Source organism: Lissotriton helveticus, chromosome 1_1 (genome assembly GCF_964261635.1).
Source record: "Lissotriton helveticus chromosome 1_1, aLisHel1.1, whole genome shotgun sequence".
Classification (NCBI taxonomy): Eukaryota; Metazoa; Chordata; class Amphibia; order Caudata; family Salamandridae; genus Lissotriton; species Lissotriton helveticus.
Genome location: NC_136057.1, coordinates 1,108,111,228 through 1,108,133,794, shown reverse-complemented (window position 1 = coordinate 1,108,133,794; position 22,567 = coordinate 1,108,111,228). Strand labels below are relative to the sequence as shown.

The window sequence follows — 22,567 nt, the reverse complement described above, 5'->3', positions numbered from 1 at the left end:
CACGGAGGACCAATCTGGGCTCAAGTAGTTTTGATGGGACTCGAAGTATCTTTAAGGCCTTGCAAAAATCCTCCTTTTGCAAAATGGCCGCCATTTTTGCCTCAAATCTATGTTTTTTTTTACTGTCATCCTCGCTGGTCTGTTGTTCGGCACCATTGACAGCAACTTCATCGACATCAAAGGCTCTTTGTCCTTCTTGGCTCTCTCCCTCGACGTCTCTTGATCACTTCAGCGTCAAAGTGGTTTTTCATAACCCTCATCATGGAAAATGCTGTCAAAGTAATTTGAAATGGTAGTCGGAGAGATCCATTTTAAATTTAAGTTAAAGCTCTATAGAAACTGCTAAATATAATACATGTTTCACCTAGCGCTTCATACTGCAATTCTGCTTTTTTCTGTGCTTTGATTGGCAGATGGTACTTTTACTTGAATTATTGGAACTTAAATGGAACTTAAATGGAAGTGACATTCTAAATTGGTAGTCACACTAATTTGACGAGGGTACAGGGCTATTAGGTAATCCCTTAACCGCCTGTGAGCCCAGAGACCTGCTAATCTTCATTCGCCCCACCACTTTCAGATGTAACTAGACATGGCTTCCGAAACTAGAGATGTTTGGTATCAAACATCTCGTATATAAAAGCCCACACTGATTCCAGCGTTGATTTATAAGTACATGCACCGAGACCGCACCTTAACCCGTTTACCGCGGCCGCAATTCCGCCACGGTGCAGAGGGTTTAATGAGTGCGGGCCGCGTCGGCCAACAGACGTGCGAGGCAATATGAAGGAAGTGCGCGCGACGGCCGTTGGCAGACAGAAGCACGCAATGGGTTAAAGGTGCCCCGTGGCAACCTACCGACAACCAGTGTGCTGGCTGACTGGTGCGGACCAGCCTGCCACCACAGAACGCTTTCTGACTCCCTGCGGGTGAGAGCCTGCGTTCTCAGAGGGCAGAAATAACGCTTGCTCAGGCCGGAGGTGTTGTTACCTCTCCACGCAGGATGGCTTAGTGATCAGCATATCATGGCAGGAGTCTTCAAAGGCCTCTGCTGCCTTTGATATGCAACCCAAGGCTTCCCTAAACAGGAGAAATGCCACCACGGCCTTGGGCTCCTTTGGCATCAGGACTGGTGGGAAAGTTGGGTAGGTAAGAGGCGTGTCCCCCTCTCAGGCTAGTCCCACCCCTAAGGGGGCTACACGATGTGGACACGATTTTTAGAAATCCACCATCTTGATTTTGGTGGAATTAGACTCTGGTCAGGGTTATGCACACTGCCTGCTCATTTGGCTACTTCCTGTCACTTCCCTGAACGCCCTTTAGTTGAGCATTTAGGTGGCACTACTGACACCAGGAACTCACACAGCTACTAATGTGACCAGCCCCTCTGCAACCGGATATAATTATTTGCTATTGAAGTTCTTGGTATCAAAATGTAGGTAAATTGGCATTGGATTTATTCATGTGTGTGTATCATTAATTGCCTGTGTGTGCCAACAAATGCTTAGCACTACCCTCTGATAAGCCTAACTGCTTGCCCACACTACCACAAAAGAAAGCATTCGAGTTATCATTTGTGCCTCTGTAAGCCAACTGGTGTTTGCCTGGACTCTTTACACAGAGTACCTATTTTTGGTCCACTATATTCTTTCACACACTACGGGGTCTCCTTTGACATACAGATATTATTGTCTTCACCTCTATCTGTTTTACTGGACACTTTTCTTCTTTCTTATTTCACGGGTGAGAAAGTCACAGATGATGAGAAAAGTGGGCCAACTGGCGAGAACCTACCAGCAGCTCCTCTGGTGATGCACAGGTGAGGGACTTTCACCCTCACACAATTTTTTGTTTTGTAAACACCCTTTATTAGGGGGAATATTTATATGGAGGCGACAGATAAATGGGTTTATAAAAATAAACATTTTGGGGACATTTGGGACTTGATAAGACTGGTAATTGTTTGAAACCAGCGGTTGGGTTGAGGTAGTAGCCCCTCACCACCAGCTCTACAATAGGAATTGGACTATGTCCTTTATAATCAGGTCTATTTAGTTTTTAGCAAGTATATAAAGAGCCAGCTTCCTACAAAGGTTATTAATCTTCAAGATTACTCCTTTGACACATCATGCTTGTAGGAAGGTAGATCCCGGACTATGGTTGCCCCCAACTTTTTGCCTAGTGTTTTGCTGGTTTTCTGACTTAGTTGACCTGGGGCCCTGCTATTCAGGACCCCAGGCCCACTGCTCTCTCTGTTAAAATGGATTCCATGTACCCTAGGTACATATCTGATTGGATACTGAGTCACCTTATCAGTCCCTGTACAGTATACCTTAGGTATCCAGGGCATAGGTGTACCCAGGGCCTACCAGGGGCTGAAGCATGTATTATGCCACCCCTGGCTGGCCATCCAAATCTGACACAACTGGCTGCACGACAGCTGGGGCAAGGTGGTGTAATCACCCTTTGCTTTAGATATAGTATTCCTATATCTAACCCTAAAATGGACACATATATTCCTATCAGTCACTCCTATGGCAGGCCTTATCAATCCTGAAGGCAGAGTGCTTGGAATAATGTGAAATGGTGCTCTGACATGAGCTGAGCCCGTTTGCAGCTTGCGGAACCAAGTCCTAATAGCTGTTCCATGAGAACGCTATACCATATACTCTTAAGTGCATTATGTACCTCGCGGTCAAATGCTAACTTTGGTATAACATTATCAAAACATGTCGAGTAAGGTGTCATACGAATTGGAATACTAACCCCTCGCCAATTCTGGCGACGGGGTTAGCATTCCACCCTTCTAGAGGGACACGACATGTATGTAACTGTGAACCCCGGTTAAAGTCAGACATAGCCTAAGCTCCACAAAATGGATGCTGCCACCGAGACACAAGTCTGCCCTCCTGCTGCTGGGAGTCCTTCCAGCAACGGAGGCAAGGACAAAGGGTTTCCTGTCAGGGGCGGTGCCAGCACCATCCCAGACAGGATTTTGTGTATCCCAGGTAGGCAGGGCTTTAGAGGAAGGTGACTGCAAGTGGCACCCCGGTGCTCACTATGCATAGGCCGGCTCAAACCAGTTCTGGGGGTACACCAGCCCCTGAGCTGGGGAGAGACCGGACAAAGGAGAGGGGTGTAACCACCCCCCTCCTAGTCCCACCCATAGGGCAGGACTTAGTCGCGTGCCAGCCCCCTTTTGCAGGATAAAGGTAGGAGCAGGCCCCCTTCCAAACTAGATTGTCTTTGAATCCTGAAACTACTTTCCACGAAAGGAACTCAAGACTTCTTCCTAAGATTTCTCCCTTGTGACTAAGGAGTAGTCACCCTGCAGCAGCAGGAACCATCAAAGCATCGCGGTTTGCTGTAAGTCTCTCCTCCGGATCAAGACTGCCCAGCTCGACGAGAACCAGCTTCCCTGGCACCTCTGACCTCTACCTGCATCATCAGCCCAGCTGAGATTCGTGGGTGTGACGAGACCTCGAGGGACCGGCCATCTTCAAGACTGCACGACGCTTGCCCAGCACGACCACCGAGAGACCCTCGAGTAAGTGCTTTGGGGTTTGAGAAGCCCCGACCCTGAGCAGCTCCAGCACCGAAGTTCAGCCCCCTTGCATCCATGAGATCGGCGTGGGGCCCTTCTGCTCTTTGCTGCTCACCGCGTTGTCCAGGTCACTTGCCCGTTGGCTAGTGACCCTCCCGACGACGAACCACGACGACAACACTGCTGGTCTGGTTGCTCCAGACTGGCCCTTGCTCCCCTCCAATAGAGGAGCACCCCGGACCCTCCTGGTCCACTCCAGACGCCATTTTGAGTCCACCGCGTGGGCTTGCATTTGACAAGAGTTGTTGCCCCAATCCTGGGCCCAGCGACGTCGACAGCAGATACCTCCGTGGGACAGCTCGCACCTCCATCCTGGTCGCCGACAACGCCTCCTGGTCCGAGAGACTGCAGAGCCCAGCGTCGCCCACTCACCTGGTCGTGGTGACTTCGCCCGGTGCCATCCTGGTGCCCACCTAATCACTGGCTAGTGATTCAGAACTTGGTCCCCTCTGCTTACAGGTCTCCTTCTTCCCCGATCCAGGCTTGGATCCCTCCGAATCTCTTCACTGGTCGCCTGCCAGCAACTTCTTCTTTCAGGCTCCATAGACTGCAACGAGGATTCCCGACGTCTTTTCAGACCTATGCAGCCGCAGCCCCTGGGCTAGGTAACCTGAGCATTTCGGTGCTCCAGCATAGCTTAACTATCTAAGTGTCCAGATCCTTTTTCGTTTCAGCTCTATCTAGTCGGATTCGTCCGATAACACTAACTTTGCATTTACTAGGATCCATAGACTTTGTTCCGCATTACGCGTGAGAGTTCCCTTGCTACTAGGATAGCTGGTCTATCAGGTTGACTTATAGCCAATCATCAATAAGGGTTGTTTGGACTGATACATAGTGATCACTAGAATAGTGAGCACTGCATATCAGGCCAACTTCTCACAATGCTTACTAGGTGTTTACAGAAGGGCAGCAGATTATTTGATGCGGAAGGTGGCTGATAATGTGGACTGCGGTTTTTAAAGATGGTGAAGTACAAACCTTGGAAATACAGGTGTGTGCAGTAACTGATGATGTGGTGAGCCATTAATTGGATGGGAGATGGAAAACGGCAAAAGAAGATATTCTCATGCACATTGAAGCCTTAGGGGTTGGTCAAGGAAGACCCATTTCAAGAGAGATGGTCTTTTGTTTTGATTGTGCAGACCAGCAGTACCAAGATATTAACATAAGAGTGATTGAGCTAGGACACTAGGCATAGTCGAGACAAAAGAAAGGATTTGCACAGATGTTTGGTGGCCCAGATTGGAATTACAACTGAAGAGGGTGGTAAGAATGTGTCCTGTAAGGTTGGAGCAACAAGATGTTTTAAGCCCATTTGCCTTCTATATGATCGAAGCCTCAGATTGATTATCTGGGGCAAGAGGTGTCCTTTGACACTACAGGACCTTTGAAGTGGGAGGCTGCCAATCCATATTGGTGCATCTCTGTGGACTTTATGGAGGCCTATAGTCCAAAGAGCGGGTCACTTCAGAGTATCATGCGATTTTTAGAGGTGGTCTACAACAGTGAGGAATTTCCCACCACCTTACTGATAGCTTTATGCAGTTGTGTTCCTGGGAAATGGAGGAATTATTGAAGACAAGTGGTATAACTTATAAGAAGGGTGTTCTGTCTCACCCAAGAACAAATTGGATTGTAGAGCATTTTAATAGTGCAATCAAGTAAGGAACGGAGCTAACCAAGGTTTCAGGGTTAGACTGGATGAAGAAATGTGTGCTAGAATGGTAACATCGATTTTTTCCCCCTCATCAGACAACAGGCAAGACTCCTTTGAGTTCTTCAGAGGAAGGGTGCCCAACAGCAAACTCGGCCCAGTGTCGATGGGTTGGAGGAAAGGGAGGTCTATTCAGGAAAAGAGTTGAGGAGAAGGGATGTCAAGGCATCCAGAAAAAGAATATGAAAGAAGGAAGCGGGTAAGGGAATGCACTATGGGGGTGGGTGATTTGATAGGAATTAAGCGTCCCCAATGGTGCTGAAATGGGATCCAAATTCAGAGCTCTGTTGAAGATAGGTAAAACGTTTCTAGAATGCAGTTAAGATGTCTGATAAAAGAATATGGAATATGAAAAGCAGTGGTGTGGAATTCCTACATCCCAAACTCCCAGGACATATTGTTTGGGGTCCGGGACAACAAGTTTTCATATTTATTTTATCTTTGGGGCAAGTAGGCCCAAAACCGTGCAGTACCCACCCTTTGGCTGCCAGATTACAGGATCAAATTATGGCTCAGGGAAGGGTATGGTCTGCAGATAGGTTAATATTTGTGTCCCTATGTGAATGCTGTTTGAATTTGTATTTGTGGTTCATTAATAACAAAGATTTTATTATTGGGTTGCACGCATTAAGGAAATGTTCTATGTTCAGACTGCACCACTGACAGTGGTTCCAGTATAAAAATGTGAACGAATAGTTTCTTACCTGTCGGTGTAGTTTTGCAGCTTGAAGATCTTTCTGGATTCACTATGCTGTGCATATTCCGCAATCTGGTGGTTGGGTCTGGAATCGTAGTCTTTTTTCTCTTTTTTTTTTCGTAGCCCAGGTGGGCGTCGATGTCCCACCATTTGGTGTCCCTTCGGTGACGTCGGCATGCTTCCGGCGTAAGCTACCACCCTTGGGCGCCATCTTCGGATTCTTTTTTTCTGTCTCTTTTTTCTTTTTGTGTTTGTAGTGAATCCATGCCTATGCTTGTTAATCCTTTTTTCAACTTAATTCTTTTCACGTATCTTTTAAGCTTGAACTTGCTTTCTTTTCTATGTGTTTCCACCTTCTTCTCCAGCCTCATATTTCTGGCGGAGGCGGGTGGGTTCACTAGTGAATCCAGAAAGATCTTCAAGCTGCAAAACTACACCGACAGGTAAGAAACTATTAGTTTTGCAGCGTGAATCTTTCTGGATTCACTATGCTGTGCATAGATTTTGTAGCGGTTTTCGTTATTTTTGTGGCGCTGGGTTGAAGATGAGCGTTGGTTGTTGAATATATGTTGAAGCACCTTTTGTCCTACTTGTGCTTCTTTGTTCATTTGTACATCCACGCAATAGTGCTTAGTGAACGTGTGCACTGAAGCCCATGTTGCCGCCAGGCATATGTCCTGAATTGGTGTGTTGGCCAGAAAGCCAATTGTTGCTCCTTTCTTCCTGGTGGAGTGGGCCTGCGTCCCTCCTGTTAGCTCCTGGCCCGCTTGTTTGTGGCAGAATTGTATTGTCTGTGCGATCCAGCGGGCTATGGTGTTTTTAGTCACTGGTTTGCCCATGTAACTGTTTGCGAAGGATACACAGAACTGTTTTGTTTTCCTGTGTCCCTTCGTCCTTTCGATGTAGTGCATCACAGCCCTTCTTGCGTCTAGAGTGTGGAGCGACCTCGCAGCGCTTGTAGTGGGGTTTTGGAAGAAGCTAGGGATCTGAATACTCCGGTTCATGTGGAACCTCGACACCACCTTTGGCATGAAGTGTGGGTCTGTTCTCATCACGACCCTGTCACTGTGTATCTGGATGTAGGGTTCCTGCAGTGTGAGTGCCTGCAGTTCGCTCACCCTCCGTAGCGAGGTGATTGCTACTAGAAAAGCCGTTTTCATTGTTAGCATTTGCAGTGATGCTTTGTGGATGGGTTCGAAAGGTGCTTTCATGAGTTCCGTTAGTACCACATTTAGGTTCCAGGCCGGTGGCGGCATTCTCTTTGGTGGCGCTATTCTTTTTGCCCCTTCCAGGAATCTTTTTACGACTTGGGATGTAAAGAAGCTTCTCCCTGTTTCTCCTCTTGTGTAAGCCACAATCGCTGCCAGGTGCACCCTCAGCGAGGACGAGCTTAGCTTAGCTTTAATTAGGTGCGTGAGGTACCTTAGCACCGTAGATTCCCTGGTTAGTTTTCTATGGAGTATTTTCTTGCAACACCATTGAGTGAATCTTTTCCATTTTTCCCCATAGCACTTGTGTGTGCTGGGCCTTCTTGCCTCACGCAGCACCCGCAGGGTGCTCTCTGGTAGTTTTAGATGTGCGAACTCTAAGTCCTCAGGAGCCAGGCTGAGAGGTTGAGGCTCTCCGGCTCTGGGTGTAGAACTTCTCTGTTTTCCATGGAGAGTAGGTCTCTTCTTTTTGAGAACTTGTGTGTGGGGGGCGGGTGGGGGGGGGGGGCCTGCGCCATCTCCATTATCGGAGAGTACCAGGTCTGCCTGGCCCATTGTGGTACCGCCAGGATGAGCGTCCTGTTGCTCGTCATGCATTTGTTGAGAACCCTGGGGATCAGAGGTATCAGGGGAAAAGCGTAGGCAAATGTTTTTGACCAGCTTATCCATAGGGCATTCCCCTGTGATAGTGCCTCTGGTTGCCTGGATGCAAAGTATTGGCATTTTGCATTCCGGCGTGTTGCAAACAGGTCTATTGTTGGTGTGCCCCATCTCCTGAATAGTATCTCTGTTTCCTGAATATTGAGTTCCCACTCGTGGGACGCTGAAGTCTGCCTGCTGAGCCAATCCGCTTCTACATTGTCCTTCCCTGGCAGATGTATGGCTAGCAGGTCTATTTTGAGTGGTATTGCCCATCTCCAGATTTCTTGTGCCAAGCTTGACAGAGGGAATGATTGAGTTCCCCCCTGTTTGTTTATGTAAAACATCGTTGTGGTGTTGTCTGTTTGTATCAGCACCTTCTGGCTGTACAGGTGTTTCTGAAAGGCCTTGAGGGCTAGCAACACTGTTTTCAGTTCCAGGTAATTGATGTGTCTGACCGCATCTGTAGGGCTCCACAGACCCCTCACTCTGAGCCTGTTCATGTGTGCGCCCCATCCCTTCTGGGATGCGTCTGTGGTGATGGTCACTGTTGGGTCTGGTGGTGTTAGAGGCTTCCCTACTGTTATTCTTTCCTTGGTCCACCACCTTATTTCTTCCTGCACCCTGTGCGTTACAACCACTAGATCCTCCCAACTTCCTGTAGCTTGTGACCATTGCTGTTGCAGCCACTCTTGGAGTGGTCTCATCCGTAGGCGTACATTGGGGACCAGGTGTATGCATGACGCCATCATCCCCAAAATCTTGCTCACAGTCCTCACTGTCAGAGCTCGCCCCTTCTGGTAGTGGCGTTTCTCCCTCAGTAGGCTGAGTGTTCTCTTCTCGCTGGGTAACACCCTGCATTGGACGGTGTCGATTTGAGCTCCCAGGAAGATTTTCACTTGCTCTGGTTCCATTGAGCATTTTCCCCAGTGTATGGAGAATCCCAGGTTTGCTAGCGTTCTTGTGACCTGCTCTGCATGATCCTTGCATGTCCTGTAAGAGCTTGCCTTTACGAGCCAGTCGTCGAGGTAGGGGTTCACGTGTATCCCCTTTCTTCTTAGATGTGCGGCCACTGCCGCGAGGCATTTGGTGAACACCCTTGGTGCGGACTTTAGGCCGAACGCCAGGGTGGTGAATTGGTAGTGATCCTTGTTCACTGTGAATCTTAGCATGTGCTTGTGCTGCCTGTTCATGGGGATGTGCAGGTACGCATCTTTGAGGTCTATGGTGGACAAGAAGTCCCCGGCTTTTATCTGCGGGATGACCTCTTGTAGGGAAGTCATTTTGAATTTTTGAGTCTTTACGTATTTGTTTAGGAACCCAAGGTCCAGGATGGGTCTTAGACTTTCGTCCACTTTTGGCACCAGGAAGTAGTTGGATTATACTCCCCTGTTTCGTTCTTTGAATGGAACCCGTTCGATGGCCGCTTTGAGGAGGAGTTCTTGAGCTTCCTCTTGGAGTAATCGCAGCCCTCTTCCAGAGTGCTCTCTTTTCTTTAGCTTTCTGTTTGGTGGTCTCTTTTCCAACTCTATGCAGTATCCGAACTGCATGATGTTGAGTATCCACCTGTCCGTTGTTATTTTTCTCCACTCCTGTAGAAAAAATCTCAATCTTCCTCCTACTGGCGCCACATGTTCCTTTGTGTCCTGTCCGTGTAGCCCTCTCCTGTTTGTTTTCCCACGCTCCTCCCCCGGAGGGTTCGAGTGGGAGAGCACCTTTTTCCGTGTGAAGTCACTTAGAGGGGGGTTGCTCACCGCCTCTCCTTCCCTGGCCCCGTCCATTTCCTCTTGATCGAAAGGACTGGCCCCTGCCCTGGTAGTTCCAGTTTTGCCTCTGCTGGCCCTGGTGACTTTGGTTGTCACTCTGTTGTCCCTGGTGGAATGTCTGGTGTGATTGCCCATGCTGGCTTCCACCCCTGCCGTTAGGCCTCCGTGTAGGAGTGCCCCTTCTCATCCCCCTGAATTGCAGGGCCCCCATGGACCTTGCAGTCTCGTTGTCCTTCAGTTGGGTGAGCTTCTCATCAACTGGGGCTCCGAACAGTGATTCACCGTTGAAGGGTGTGCTCAGGATGTTGTTCTGAACCTCAGCCTTGAAGCCGGAGATCCTGAGCCAGGCTTGCCTTCTCTCTGTGATGCCTATAGCCATCAGTCTGCTGGCTGTTTCTGCCCCATCCAAGGCTGCCTTGAGGCACGAGTTAGAGATGCTTTTTCCCTCTTCCACAAGGTGTGATGCCCTCTCACGGTATTGTTCCGGGAGGTGCTTGAGTAATTAGCCCATCTGGTATTGATGTCTGTTCAGGAGGGCATTGGAGTTCGCCATCCGCCAGTGCGTTGCGGCGTTCCTCTCTATTTTCCTGCCTGTTAGATTCATCCTCCTGCTTTCTTTGTCAGGTGGAGGTCCAGATGTTGTTGGGACGTTTGCCCTTTTTCTGGCTGTTGCAGCGATTATTGAGTCTGCTTCGACGGGTCCCTTGATGTAAGCTGGGTCCTGGGAGGAGAATTTGTATTTCTTCTCCGTCCTCGGCGTTACTGATCTGCATGTAGCCGGTTCCTTGAAGGCTTCCTTCCCCTGGTCTGTGACACTCTTTAGCATGGGCAAGAACTGGCTTCTTGTCTGTGTGGGGAGCAATGTCTCCAGCAGGAAATCTGCTTTTGGCTTCTCCTCCTCCAGCTTAACTCCATTGGCTGCTGCCGCCTTCCTGACCACCTCATTGTATGCCCCAATGTCGTCCGGTGGCGAAGGCCTCGAGGGATATGTTTCCACAGCCTCCTCCGGGTTTTCGGCCTCGATGTCCTGCCATTCCTGGTCTTGGGCCGTCGAGGAACCTGAGCCGTAGCTTGACTGCTACTCCCCGTAATCCCCTTCTGTGTAGTAGAGGTCTTCTTCCTCTTCGTGCTCCGAGGGTTCCGGAGTTTTCAGAGTCTCTTCGACGTCGAACTCCTCGTGCTCCTGTACCTCAGCGACGGTCGGTGCCGGCTTCGAGGGGATCTTGTAACTTTTCATTTTTTCGCCGAAGTCCTTCTTTCTCTGAAGGATATTCTCCATTTCGGCCTCGAGCCTTCTTTTCTTTCTCTGCATCTCTGCGGCCTGCTCGTCGTCGAGCGTTTCGGCTGCTCTTTTCGGCGCCGGCGTCGAAACTTTCTTCGGCTCCTTTTCCTTCGAAGTCGAAGGCCCTTTTTCGGGGGCTTGCTTCGATGACCTATGCTTTTCGCTGGTCTTCGGCCTCCGGGAGTCCTTCTCGAAGGATCCGCTGGGCTCTTTTTCGGAGGATGCAGCTTCGGTCGTCGAAGTTTTCGGCGCCGGTGCTCCTTTCGAGGCTCTAGGCTCTGACTTTCGAGAGTCTGCCTCTGGCTTTCGAGACCCTGTGGGGGTTTTCAGGGTCGTAGACTCTCCTACCTTGTCAGGCGTTTTCTTATCGGTCTCTGCGACCGTGAAGTCATCTGGACCTTCGGCGATGTTGTCCTCGTCGTCGGTGGAGAGGCCCAGTTCGTTAAGCGTCGGGGCCTGGCCCTTGCCCTGCATCGTGTGGTGAGCAGTCCTCCGTCTCTCTCGAACTCGGAGTGTCTTCGGCTTGAAGACTGAGCAGGCGTTGCAGTCTCTGCTCTCGTGGTCGATTGGCAGGCAGAGGTTGCAGACCGGGTGCTGGTCCTTCTGCGCGAACTTGTGGTGGCAGTTTTTGCAGAATTTAAAGGGTGTCTTGTACATCCCTGCGCTCAGGGGGCTCCCTGTGTGCGCATTCCTCCAAGGACGTCGAAGATCTCGAAGTTCTTTCCTTTCTTCGTCGTCTCTTCTCTGATGGTCCTTTTCTCCCGATCTTCTCCGGTCTTTACCGTCGAAGAGTTGCTGTATTTCCTTCTTTTCTCCTCCAAAACTTCTGGAGCTTCACGTGACGATCCAGACCCAACGGCGGAAAAAAGAATCTGAAGATGGCGCCCAAGGGTGGTAGCTTCCGCCGGAAGCATGCCGACGTCACCGAAGGGACACCAAATGGTGGGACGTCGACGCCCACCTGGGCTACGAAAAAAAAAAAAGACTACGATTCCGGACCCAACCACCAGATTGCGGAATATGCACAGCATAGTGAATCCAGAAAGATTCACGCTGCAAAACACACGTTTCCAAAGTTTAATATGAGGCTACGTATAATGCTTCCAGGATGCTCTCTGATTAGATGCAACTATATGTAAAAGATTGATGATTCTTTGCTTTCAAAATAAAATGTTTACTGAAAAAATACAAGTAGAAAAAAAACATTCTGCTAAACTACTGTGAAATTTCAGATACCATTTCCTAGAAGCATCATATAGTAAAATGTGTTGATATATGCTAGTATTACAACAAAAAAATATTCATATTGGAAAAATCAGTGTAATTGGTTTCACCAACATTATAGTATGACATTGGTGCCCAGCCTTCAGGTTTTGTCAAAGCGTGGCTCTTATCAACATGGTTTTTGTACAACTTTAATGTTATTGGAGCGGTCATCATAATACCAAACATAGGCAAAAGCAAAAATATTTTTTGTCTCAAAAGCAATACATTCCCACAGTAGTTCCTGGCACTAAACTAAACTACTGTGCATGCTTCTTGTGAGAGAGCAGAATGCTATCACTCACAGTGAAGCCAGCCATTAAATAAAGAAAGGGATAGAATTTTAATAAAAACAAAAGGTCTTGGTTATCGCCAGACCTAAACAGGGGCCCAATTTTTAAAGAAAGTCATAAAATGCACTAATGGTATATGTCCTTGCATTAGTGCAGATTTACGGCTTTCATAAATTCACAAGAACTTACACAAGTAGATCAGCTAATCTTACTCCTAGAAAATATTTGTGAACAACATTATAGTACGAGCAAATATGCATGTGTAGATAAGCTCTTGTGAAAATGTGTTGAGCAGTAACAAGTTCACATTCCCACCAACCACATTTTTCACCAACCCTGGAAGAGGTTTTACATCTGCCCTTGTCAAGAGTAAATTTCTAACCTTTCTCAGTTTGGGAAAATATTAGAGATGAGCTGATGAAAACCCATAAAACATGCAAGTTAGTAGGTTTTCACAGACTCAAAGGGGCTTTCCAATTATGTGGTACTTTTGAGTACCGCTAACTCCAGCCCCTCTATGTAGAAAGGTGGCAAAATAAGGGAATTGCTACTATTCAAATCCTACTAAGGTAGGAGAGCTGGCATAATCAGAGAGGCTATTATCAGAGCTCTTATATAAGGATATTGCAGCCATAATTTGTCGCCACACTACATGGCACCAGAGGGACATGTGGAATTTGTTACAGGACAAGTAGATTTATGAAGCAACCTGTTCAATAGACAAGTAGATATTTTATTAAATACCACACCCCTGAACAGGGTTGCTATGTGGAATAGAATATTGGGTGAGGAGGAGAGTGGTTATGTGCAGAACACTAATGTAGTTAGATGTGGTCTATTTACTGAAGTTGTGCTATTGGGAGTAGGACCGGCAGGATTCTCTGGTGCACCCAACCGTACAGTTAAGACTACTTATTTGAAAGATTAGATTTGCTAATGTTTTAATGCGTTCTTTAGTCGTGCCTCTATGTTCAATTATTTTCCCAGCCCTGATTACTGCTTCACAACTGGTCCCCTTCTGGTGGACTCACTCCTGACTTAGTATTGGACTCTTCTGGGTCCAACTTAATGTTTGTGGCAGTTACATTTCACTAGATTTTGAATGGCCTACTAGGTATGGTTTATTATTTATGGTCAAGGGAAATGATGTGTGGTACCATGGTACTTCCTCGCCTGGGTATTCCTTATAGTATATAAGTAGTTGAACTTTTTTGGGGTTACAGTGTGGTGTGCCAAATGGCACTGTAGATTGGATGCCTTCAAATAAACTTACATCTTAACCAATTATTGCATCCATGTGATCCTTGGGCTCAGTTGTGCTGGAGTTTAGGTAAGGCACACATTTTCTCTGCTCTAACATATTCCGGTCATGTCAAGATAATAACAACAGACGACTTTGAATTTATAGAAGGTTCAAAGTACCCTACTCCACCAGCCAAGCATTCTAGGTCTACAGACTTATTAAATCCACACAGCCTTGGGATTTTACTTTTCAAACCCAGTAGTTGGCAGTGCTAAGCCACTAGAACTTTTGAGCAAACTAATCCAGGCAGGAAGTTTCCACTTATCTATTACCCACAAGGTAGAAAACCACGGCCAGTAAGCATTTGATATGAGTTAGCATATAGTCCCTAAACTCCATACAGCCAAGATGTTTGTGACTGGTCTATAAATTGTTGCCCAGATAGCAAACCTGCATCTGCCTACAACTAACACATGGTTTAAAACAGAGGCCAAATGATGCGATGCAGAGCTTGGTAAAATACAGCATTTTCAATCTGGTATTCCTGCCTCTTTAAATACTGGGAAGAACATGTCGTCCCCCTCCCATCTCCCCCCATGGTCTAGCCTTTTACCTTTGTTTTTTGATGAAATAAAAAAATATAAATTAAAGTGATATAAAACAGCCTTTAAAACAATTAAAGCAAAAGGCTATGCAATGCACTACTAAGAATACTTACATTTCCGAGACTGCATTTCAAACTGACTTAGAAACTGTTTATTGCAGGGCGTCACAACAGGATTCTGCCCATGCAATTCCTTTTTGGGAAATAAATCCATTAATTTTTTAGATGACAACTCAGACCCAACAGAGATGAGAGCAAACCTAAAAGGAGAAAAACGAAGGTGCATAAAAGAAGCTTTAATAATTAAAAACACCGAACCACAATCCACAATAATGTTTTTTGAATTAAGTAGCCTCTACATATAGCATGGGAATGTGTTTTTCTATGCAATCAGATTGCATTACTTTAAGACATTTAGGCGATCTCACTATGGGTTGCGAGGAGGTGCATGGAGGGTCGGGTTGGGGATTACCATTTCCCATTATGGATGAAATCTCCGTCACTGCATGAAACCGTGACCCTCTCCCATAGGTCCCAAAAAGGTCGATAAAGCTCTAAAGAGTGCTCACACATTTCCATTAAGTTGCAGTTTCATATGCACACATCCTTGCTGAATGACACCGGTTATTGCAGCTCCTAGCTGCCGATATGCTGTAATGTGGACTTGTGGATGTTAAATCACCTACATTTGTTAAGTATAAAACAGGACTGAGCAGGCTATCTGGTTATCAGTTTACAATGTGGTCAGTTGTGTTGGTTTGCAGATCCAAATTTTTTAAGTAGCAATGATTTCAGACTCATGCTGGTGCTAGGGTTGCTCCACATGCAACTTTTCGGACACGGTGAAACCGTTTTTATTCGTAAGTGGCTTACATTTTAAACATTTAAGTTTGTGAACCTGGAACAACATCTAATTACAAACTCTGAAGCCACTTCCAACTGGCCTTCGACTGACTTCGAATTGGAAGAGGAAAACAGAAGGATCTGAGTCCAACCGAAAGCTAACTGGTAGCAATTCTTCTCATGTCACTTGTAACCAGGCCAAAGATTATCAGAAAAGAAAAAGGTCCCAGAAACTATTGGCTTTAGATTGTGAAGTAGTCAAACTATACCTTGGGCTGTGTTGTACCTTTAAATGTGCATTGACTGTGTACTGAATTTGCATACTGCATTATATTTACCTCCCATCTTTGTCTTTGCCCATCTTGACCTCCTAGCTTTATCATGTACTTCCGCAGCTAAAGGTGGCCAACACACTCTTAAAGCACACGTAATGTGAGTCTAAAAAGAGTCTAGCTACCACAAGGGATATGCAATGGCAGCTGGCCAGAATGGGAGGAGGCAAGCTTTTCTGGTGCCCCCAAACTATTTATCAGCTTGCTGAGAACTTATGCTACGCACACCATGTAAGCACCATCTCATGTGGACAGCTTACAAAAAGAGTTCCTGGAGAACAATATATAGCTGCATTTTTAAAGAACTGTAGAATATGAGAGCCCTTCTCTATCAGCACCAATTTAAGCAAATACGCTCTTGAGAATATTTCAACATTTTTCCTTAAACCAACCTATCTACCTATAAATCCACGGATTTGTAGGGAATCCATATTTTCTAGGGAATATCAAACTCAGCTCTCTTGAAGGTCAAGAAGTCACATGTTGAGACTGAGGGAGACCATAGATATGACTCAGTCATGTTAATATCACCTAAAAGCCATCTAAAACTGTAAATCTACTTATAGACTTTTTGTAAAACATAAATGAAATTAAAGCAGCCAAAAGTCAAATCCAGGTATGCATCTCTAGGGTTTCTGCCGCACAAGCCAGAGGAAGCATCCATCAACCCAATAGAGGGAGAATTTTTACTCAGATCGTGCAATACACTGGAGGACACGGATGTTGCACTTTCGCACTAATCTGATAAGCTGAAGCTACAAGTGCATATCCTACAAACCTCGACATCTCAAGCGGTGGCAAAGCACAAAAAGTTGCAAGGCTATGTTAGTAGATTGAGGAAGAGGAAGTGCACAAAGTCCCGAGAACCTATGACTGCACACCCATATTAGATCAACTTAGCACTCTTCCGCAAACCCTACATGGGAAAAAGAACTAAAATATGACAATCCATCTTGAGGCATTCAACACAGACAGATTAAGTTCTGCCAGTGAACATGCAAAAACATCCTCCCTCAGTATAATAGAAGCCAAGAATAAAGTGTGCTTAGAGCTTTAAAATGTATCTATGATGAATGATGCTGCCGCCACCAATTTTATAGCAAGACTCGGATTATATGGAACTTTTAATATACTTCAAAATGCAGCACAATGCCATAGCAGCTGAACCTTTAAAGTCTACAACATTCTATCTGTTCTGAAATGCAACGTCTTTAACCCCTTCCACGCTGATGACGAGCTGGGCTCGTCATGAGGTAGCCTCCTGGTACGCTGATGACGAGCCCAGCTCGTCACGTAAAGTGCGGTTTCGCATATCTCCGCGTACGAGCGGAATTCCGCCTGCACGCATTCGGTTAATGCTGCTTCCCTGACTGGCAAGTCACTTTGCATTTGTTTCTGTTTATTAGGCCCAATTTGTGTGAATGAATGCCTGAGAAAATTAGATAGTCCTCATGTACTTCCTGTTGGAGCAAGTAAGGAACTGAAAGGAGAGGGGTATGGGATGAAGTTATTTGTGGCTGCATACTGTCCAGCACTACCTAAAATGGCCAAGATAGGAGAGCCTAGGCGAGGTATGTAGGAAAGTGCCCTTTTTTGCATGGTTGCCCCCACTTTTTGCCTGATATTTGATGGTTCTTGACTAAGTGTGTCCTGGGATCCTGCAAATCAGGTACCCACGCCCTGTGTTCTTTCCCCAAACCATACCTCTGTACCCACATTGCCACACCTCTGGTCTACATACAAGTCCCATGTAAAAGTTCATAGGAACACCAAGGGCCTTGCAGCCAGTGAAAGTCTATGAGGTCTGTACCATATATTTTGCCACCCTAAGAGACTCCTCCCCTGATCCAAACACCCTGCCACTGCAGTCAGTGTGCCAGGGGGAGAACCTAATACTATAAGTCGACATGGCACACATCCCCGTGTGCCTTGCCTACCAAAACACTGCCTGTGGCATAAGTCAGTCACCCCTCTAACAAGCCTTACAGCCGTAAGGCAGGGTGCACTATACCACAGGTGAGGGCCCAGTGGCATGAGCCCTGGGGCCCTACAGTGCCAGTGCCTTCACGTAATTTATTGTAAGTGCAGTTAAGCTATTTTAAACCATGGGCTGAGAGTTTGGCACCCTGGACTCCACACCTCCATGATAGCTTTACTGAAGACGGAGAAGTTCTGTATCAAACTTTTAAGCCCATTAAACCCACACTGATGCAGTATTGGATTTAATACCAAATGCACTCAGAGGGCATCCTAGAGATGCCCCCTGAAAAACAACCTAATTTTAGTGTTCTGGCTGTGTGTCTGCTTGCCAGCTGCCACCCCTAGACATGTTTCTGGACCCCTGTATTGAGAGCCTCCCGCTCTCAGGGTCCAGAAACAAAGCACATTATTGAGAGGGGCCAAGCCTCCTCCCCCAGGATGGGCAGGGTCCACGGAGGGGAAGCTTCAATGCTGGCCGCCTTGGTTAGCCGACCCTGCCTTTTCCTGCTCCCGGCAACTGGCCCCTACAGGTTCTAACCCCTACTTTGGGAGGGAGAATCGGCAGGTAAACCGAGATAGGAGGAGAGGTGTGCTACCTTTGCCAACTCCACCCCTCAGGTGAAGGAAACGAGCCGAAGCACAATTCTCAGTCCCTGCATCTTGAAGATGGGGTGAACCAACCAGAGGCTTATGCCACCCTCCCATGTGAGTGGTGAGGGTACAGGTTCATGATCCCTGTACCCATACAGTGTTTAGACCAATTCTTAGACACTGTAAGTGCATTAATGCCATTAACAGTATATGGCGCCGGGAGTTTGCCATTACAAACTCCCCAGTTTTCAGTATAGCCAGTATGGTGTTGTGAAGTTTGGTATCAAACTTCTCAGCACATTAAACCCACACTGATGCCAGTGTGGGATTTAATGAAAAATGCACTCAGAGGGAATCTTGGAGATGCCCCCTGAAAAACGACCAGTCTCCGTTGGGTTCCTTGACTATTACACACCAGCTTTTTCCACAAGACATGTTTCTAGTCCCTGGGGTGGGACCTTCGCTCCCTGAGCCCAGAAACAGTCTTTCCTGCGCGGAGGTAGTCTCCGCCTATGCCAGGGCAGTGGGTTGTAGGTATGGCACACAGGGATGTGTGCAATGTCAATCTTCACTCTGTTCTGCACCAAAACATGCAGCCTTTAATAGCTGTGTGTGTGTGTGTGTGTGTGTAGGTACAGGGCCTCTAAGGGTGGCACAGTAAGTGCTGCCGCCCTTAGAGGCATTGCCTGGCCACAGTGCCCTTGGTACCCATGGTACCTTTTACAATGGAATGACATGTGGCCAGAGAGGTGCCAATTGGGGGTACAAGGTACAGTTTTGGAAAGAACACAGCCCTGGAAACCTGATTGACTTTATGTGCCTAGGGTCCCTGCCAAAGTGCATCAGTAGTCTGGAAAAATGTGTGTGGGGGGGGGGAGGGGGAGGAGGACGAATGGGGGTTGCTGCAACAGAAACAGCTTCCTACAACAAGCAAATGTGCGTCAAAGGTTATTGTGGCCTAACCTAGGCACCAACTCTGGAAATACTGCACTTATATGGAACATTGTATCTATTAGTATTATAGAAAAGAGACCAGATCATATGTCCTCTGCTGCAGCAGCCGTTTTGAAGGAAGGCAGAAATTGTCTCAAACAGTCATTCATTAGGCGGAGGATATACAAATGCATTTCCTCAAGATTTATTTGTTTCAACTGCAACACTACACAATTCCTGATTTGAATTTTAAAATTTATGTCAACTGCCAAATCCCTGCCTGCAACTAATTTAAAAGCAGAGTAACTAATATACGCTATTTAGTACACAATGATTTGCCGAAAATACCATAGTTCAATTAAGCAAATGCTCTAAGTTCAATATCAATACGCTTGGTTAGTAAGCCTGGGGACAGCTACATTTAATTTGATTACATTTGGCACAATCATACAATAATCATACAATAAAATGGTCCTAACTATAACCTATTGACTTAATTATTCAAGTACTGTGAATGTTTTAAATAAATCTGCAATAAAATATATTCGGATTGTATGCATCGGGCGCTACCTAGTGCATACAGGGTTACATTTACAAGTGCATAAAACACAATCCATAAACGCCACAGCCATCTTGGAGAATGCCTGTTCGAGATACAAGATGGACAGCGTGATGTTTGAAGGGGACAACTTTTGTTGGCCCAACTGATGGTTTCCAGGTCAGCTAGGCTCACCTCCATTAACAAGAGAAAAAATCTCAGCGATAAATTACAAACAGAAATTCTATTAAAACAGTTGTAAAAGGTCTAGTCAACTGGACTGCTGAAACTTAGAATCCTTAGGAAAATCCTCTCCTTTTTCACAATTCTAAGCATGCCATGATATTGGGAGACTATGTTTTCACACACGGACCATGATTATGCCTGGCATCTGGGGTCTCTAGATCGGTTAACCTTTTCGATGCTGATGACGAGCTCAGCTCGTCATCAGTTACGGCGCTCGTACGCTGATGACGAGCTGAGCTCGTCATGTGACGCGGCTTTTCGCAAAACGCAGCGCACAGCGGGAAAACCGCTAGCGCGCATGCGGTTAATGAACAAACTTCGAATGCTTTAGAACAAGATTGCTAGGCTTGTTTTGGACCTTAACAAATCTGACCATGACACTTTGAACCATCAATCCACTCCATTGGCTTCTGTAGCAACAATGCACCATTTTAGGGCTCTATGCTTTCTTCGTTAGGTCGTTTACAGCAAAAGCACTACATTTCTTTCACATAATGTGGTCAAAATTCAACAGCATTGCACTTACCCTTTAGATTGTCCGTTGGCACGGTTTTCAAAAAATTTTATCTCCAAAATATCGTTAATTCCCAGACAGTGAACAGAATCCGTTAAGTCTTCATCTGTCGTCCACTGAAAAACATTAGTCAACTGAATTTATTTCTACTAGTATTTTGACTATATATGAATTTTGTAACAGTACTTTAGCCATAATTGATTATTACAGGTATTTGCAACATTAAAAACCACACACAATGCCATAACGTGTATAATGCTGTGCAAGTTAAAACATGTTGAAAGTAAAAAAACATAGTAAAATGTGTACACCTACAATGGTTTAAAGCTCTTATTTTATCTGATATTGCAGTGTACACATTGAACATGTGCCTAGGTTAATGCAGCATTTTAAGTGTTGATTTATAAAGAGAGGAAGCTTCCACTTACAAGACCCTTACAGAATTAATATTTTAAAAAGGAGCTACAGATACATGTGTTACCATTCTTATGGGGACTAAACCTTAACCCCTTCCATGCTCATGACGAGCTCAGCTCGTCATGCAGTACACTGCTTGTGTGCTCATGACGAGCTGAGCTCGTCATGAACAATGGGATTCATCGATGATTTGCATAGAGGATGAATCTCTGTAGCATTGATTGTGTTAAAGAAGGTTCTTAAACTAAAATAATGAAAGAACCATGCTAAGAAAGAATTTAGGAGACAGGATCCTGCTTCAAATTTGTAAATATACCTTTATTTAATCGTTGGCACAGAACTATCCTTACGGGGACCTGAACGCATGTAAACAACTTTGCAGGTACTTCATAATTTTTGTATTTATGGTGGTGCACATAACTTACTTGATAGTTTAACCATATAGGGATTATATCATAGATAAGGGATCCGATACATACAAAATTTAACTGATGCATCAAAAATAAATCAAACAATGAGGTCAATGGAAAACTAGTGTTAAAATTGTTATTTATATTTTCTCATTCTCGCTATTAGACCAATTTTCACTGAAGAATAACATGCAATATTACTGCATGCATTGGGATGGTGTGGGATGAAAGGAAAGATCAGGTCCGCAACACGGACGGCATTATTGTGCCAGAGGTTAAACTTTCTGCAGATATGGTTTATGACCACTGTAACAAAGTCTCCACATGTCTACAGTTGTGATAGTACAATAAAACACCCATAGCAATACTGGGATAGCAATGTTTACTTCCCCACAGAGATCTTGTACACTGACAGTGAAGTTCAAGTTCCCATAGAAATAGCGACTATAGAAAGTTCCCCTTTTTGACATGGTCATTTCCATTTTTAGGTTTTCGAGACATGCTTTATTCAAGATATGGGCTTTAAGTTCTGCCCAGGTTTTTAATTGGCTCCTTTGACTGTCTTTTAGAAATGCTTTCTTTTCTTGGGTTAATGGCTCCAGAAGTCCCTCCTTCGTACATCCATTTCTCCTGTTGTCCCCTCCCATAAGGACTGCCCCGTTACATGTGTTGTTACTTAGGATGTGTTATTTACAGTTTGTGCGCACTAGCTTGTTAAATTACTTTTTCAAGCAACTGTTGCAGGCTCAACACATTCTCTCACTTCCAGAAAGGAGAGTCAACGTGTTTTCCTAACTTGAGCATGGCGCTTATTCTCCCTGTGCCACCCCTTTCCAACAAAACTGCTTGTGCACCCCCACCAGCACACTTGCCCACCACCAACTCTCCGAAGTTGCTGCATGTTTCTTTTTTTTCCTGTTTTCATTAATTTTAAGCGCAGAGTATTTTATTAAGCTTTTATGTTTTGACTATCAAGTTTGATTTAAAATGACACCCCTGCTTCCGCTGTGCAGCCGCAGCACCCCACTGCCCAACTGACATGTTTAATGGGTGAATCGAACAGCCGATCAGGGATTTACCCGGCATTTGGTTGCAACATGCTCCTCCCCATGATAGGAAACATTATGGGACCGCCCAACTCTACCTTGGCAGTAGCTTAGGTCGTGCCCGCCAGTTCATATTTCCGTCAGCTGCAGCCAAATCAGTCTTACCCCTGGGAGCCGCCATTTACAGCAGCCGCATTCCTGGGAGCTGCAATCCCATTTTGCAATAATGTGACGCTCTGAGAATAAGGGCAGCAAGAAAGTGAAAGGCAAGGGGGGCATCCCAACAAAACCCAGTGCCGCAACCAAGCAGTTTTAACATAGTCACCCTGCCCGCCTCCTTTCTTTATTTGGATCTTAAAAAAAAGAAATCAGTATTGCCGTTTTAGGGCAGTAATATTTCC

The 22,567-nt window shown here is 45.9% G+C and overlaps 1 protein-coding gene across 6 annotated transcripts in view; it reads right to left on the bottom strand.

Moving 5' to 3' along the window:
- Positions 1 to 22,567, bottom strand: part of CPSF6 (cleavage and polyadenylation specific factor 6) — a 435,319-nt gene that overhangs the window by 304,768 nt on the left and 107,984 nt on the right. For all 6 annotated transcript variants that reach the window (XM_078678617.1, XM_078678596.1, XM_078678608.1 and 3 more), the window contains exons 3-4: positions 20,306 to 20,409; positions 14,431 to 14,576 (exon numbers count right to left, since the gene is read on the bottom strand). In XM_078678617.1, coding sequence (XP_078534743.1) covers positions 14,431 to 14,576; positions 20,306 to 20,409 — 250 coding nt within the window. The remainder of the gene's footprint in view (positions 1 to 14,430; positions 14,577 to 20,305; positions 20,410 to 22,567) is intronic.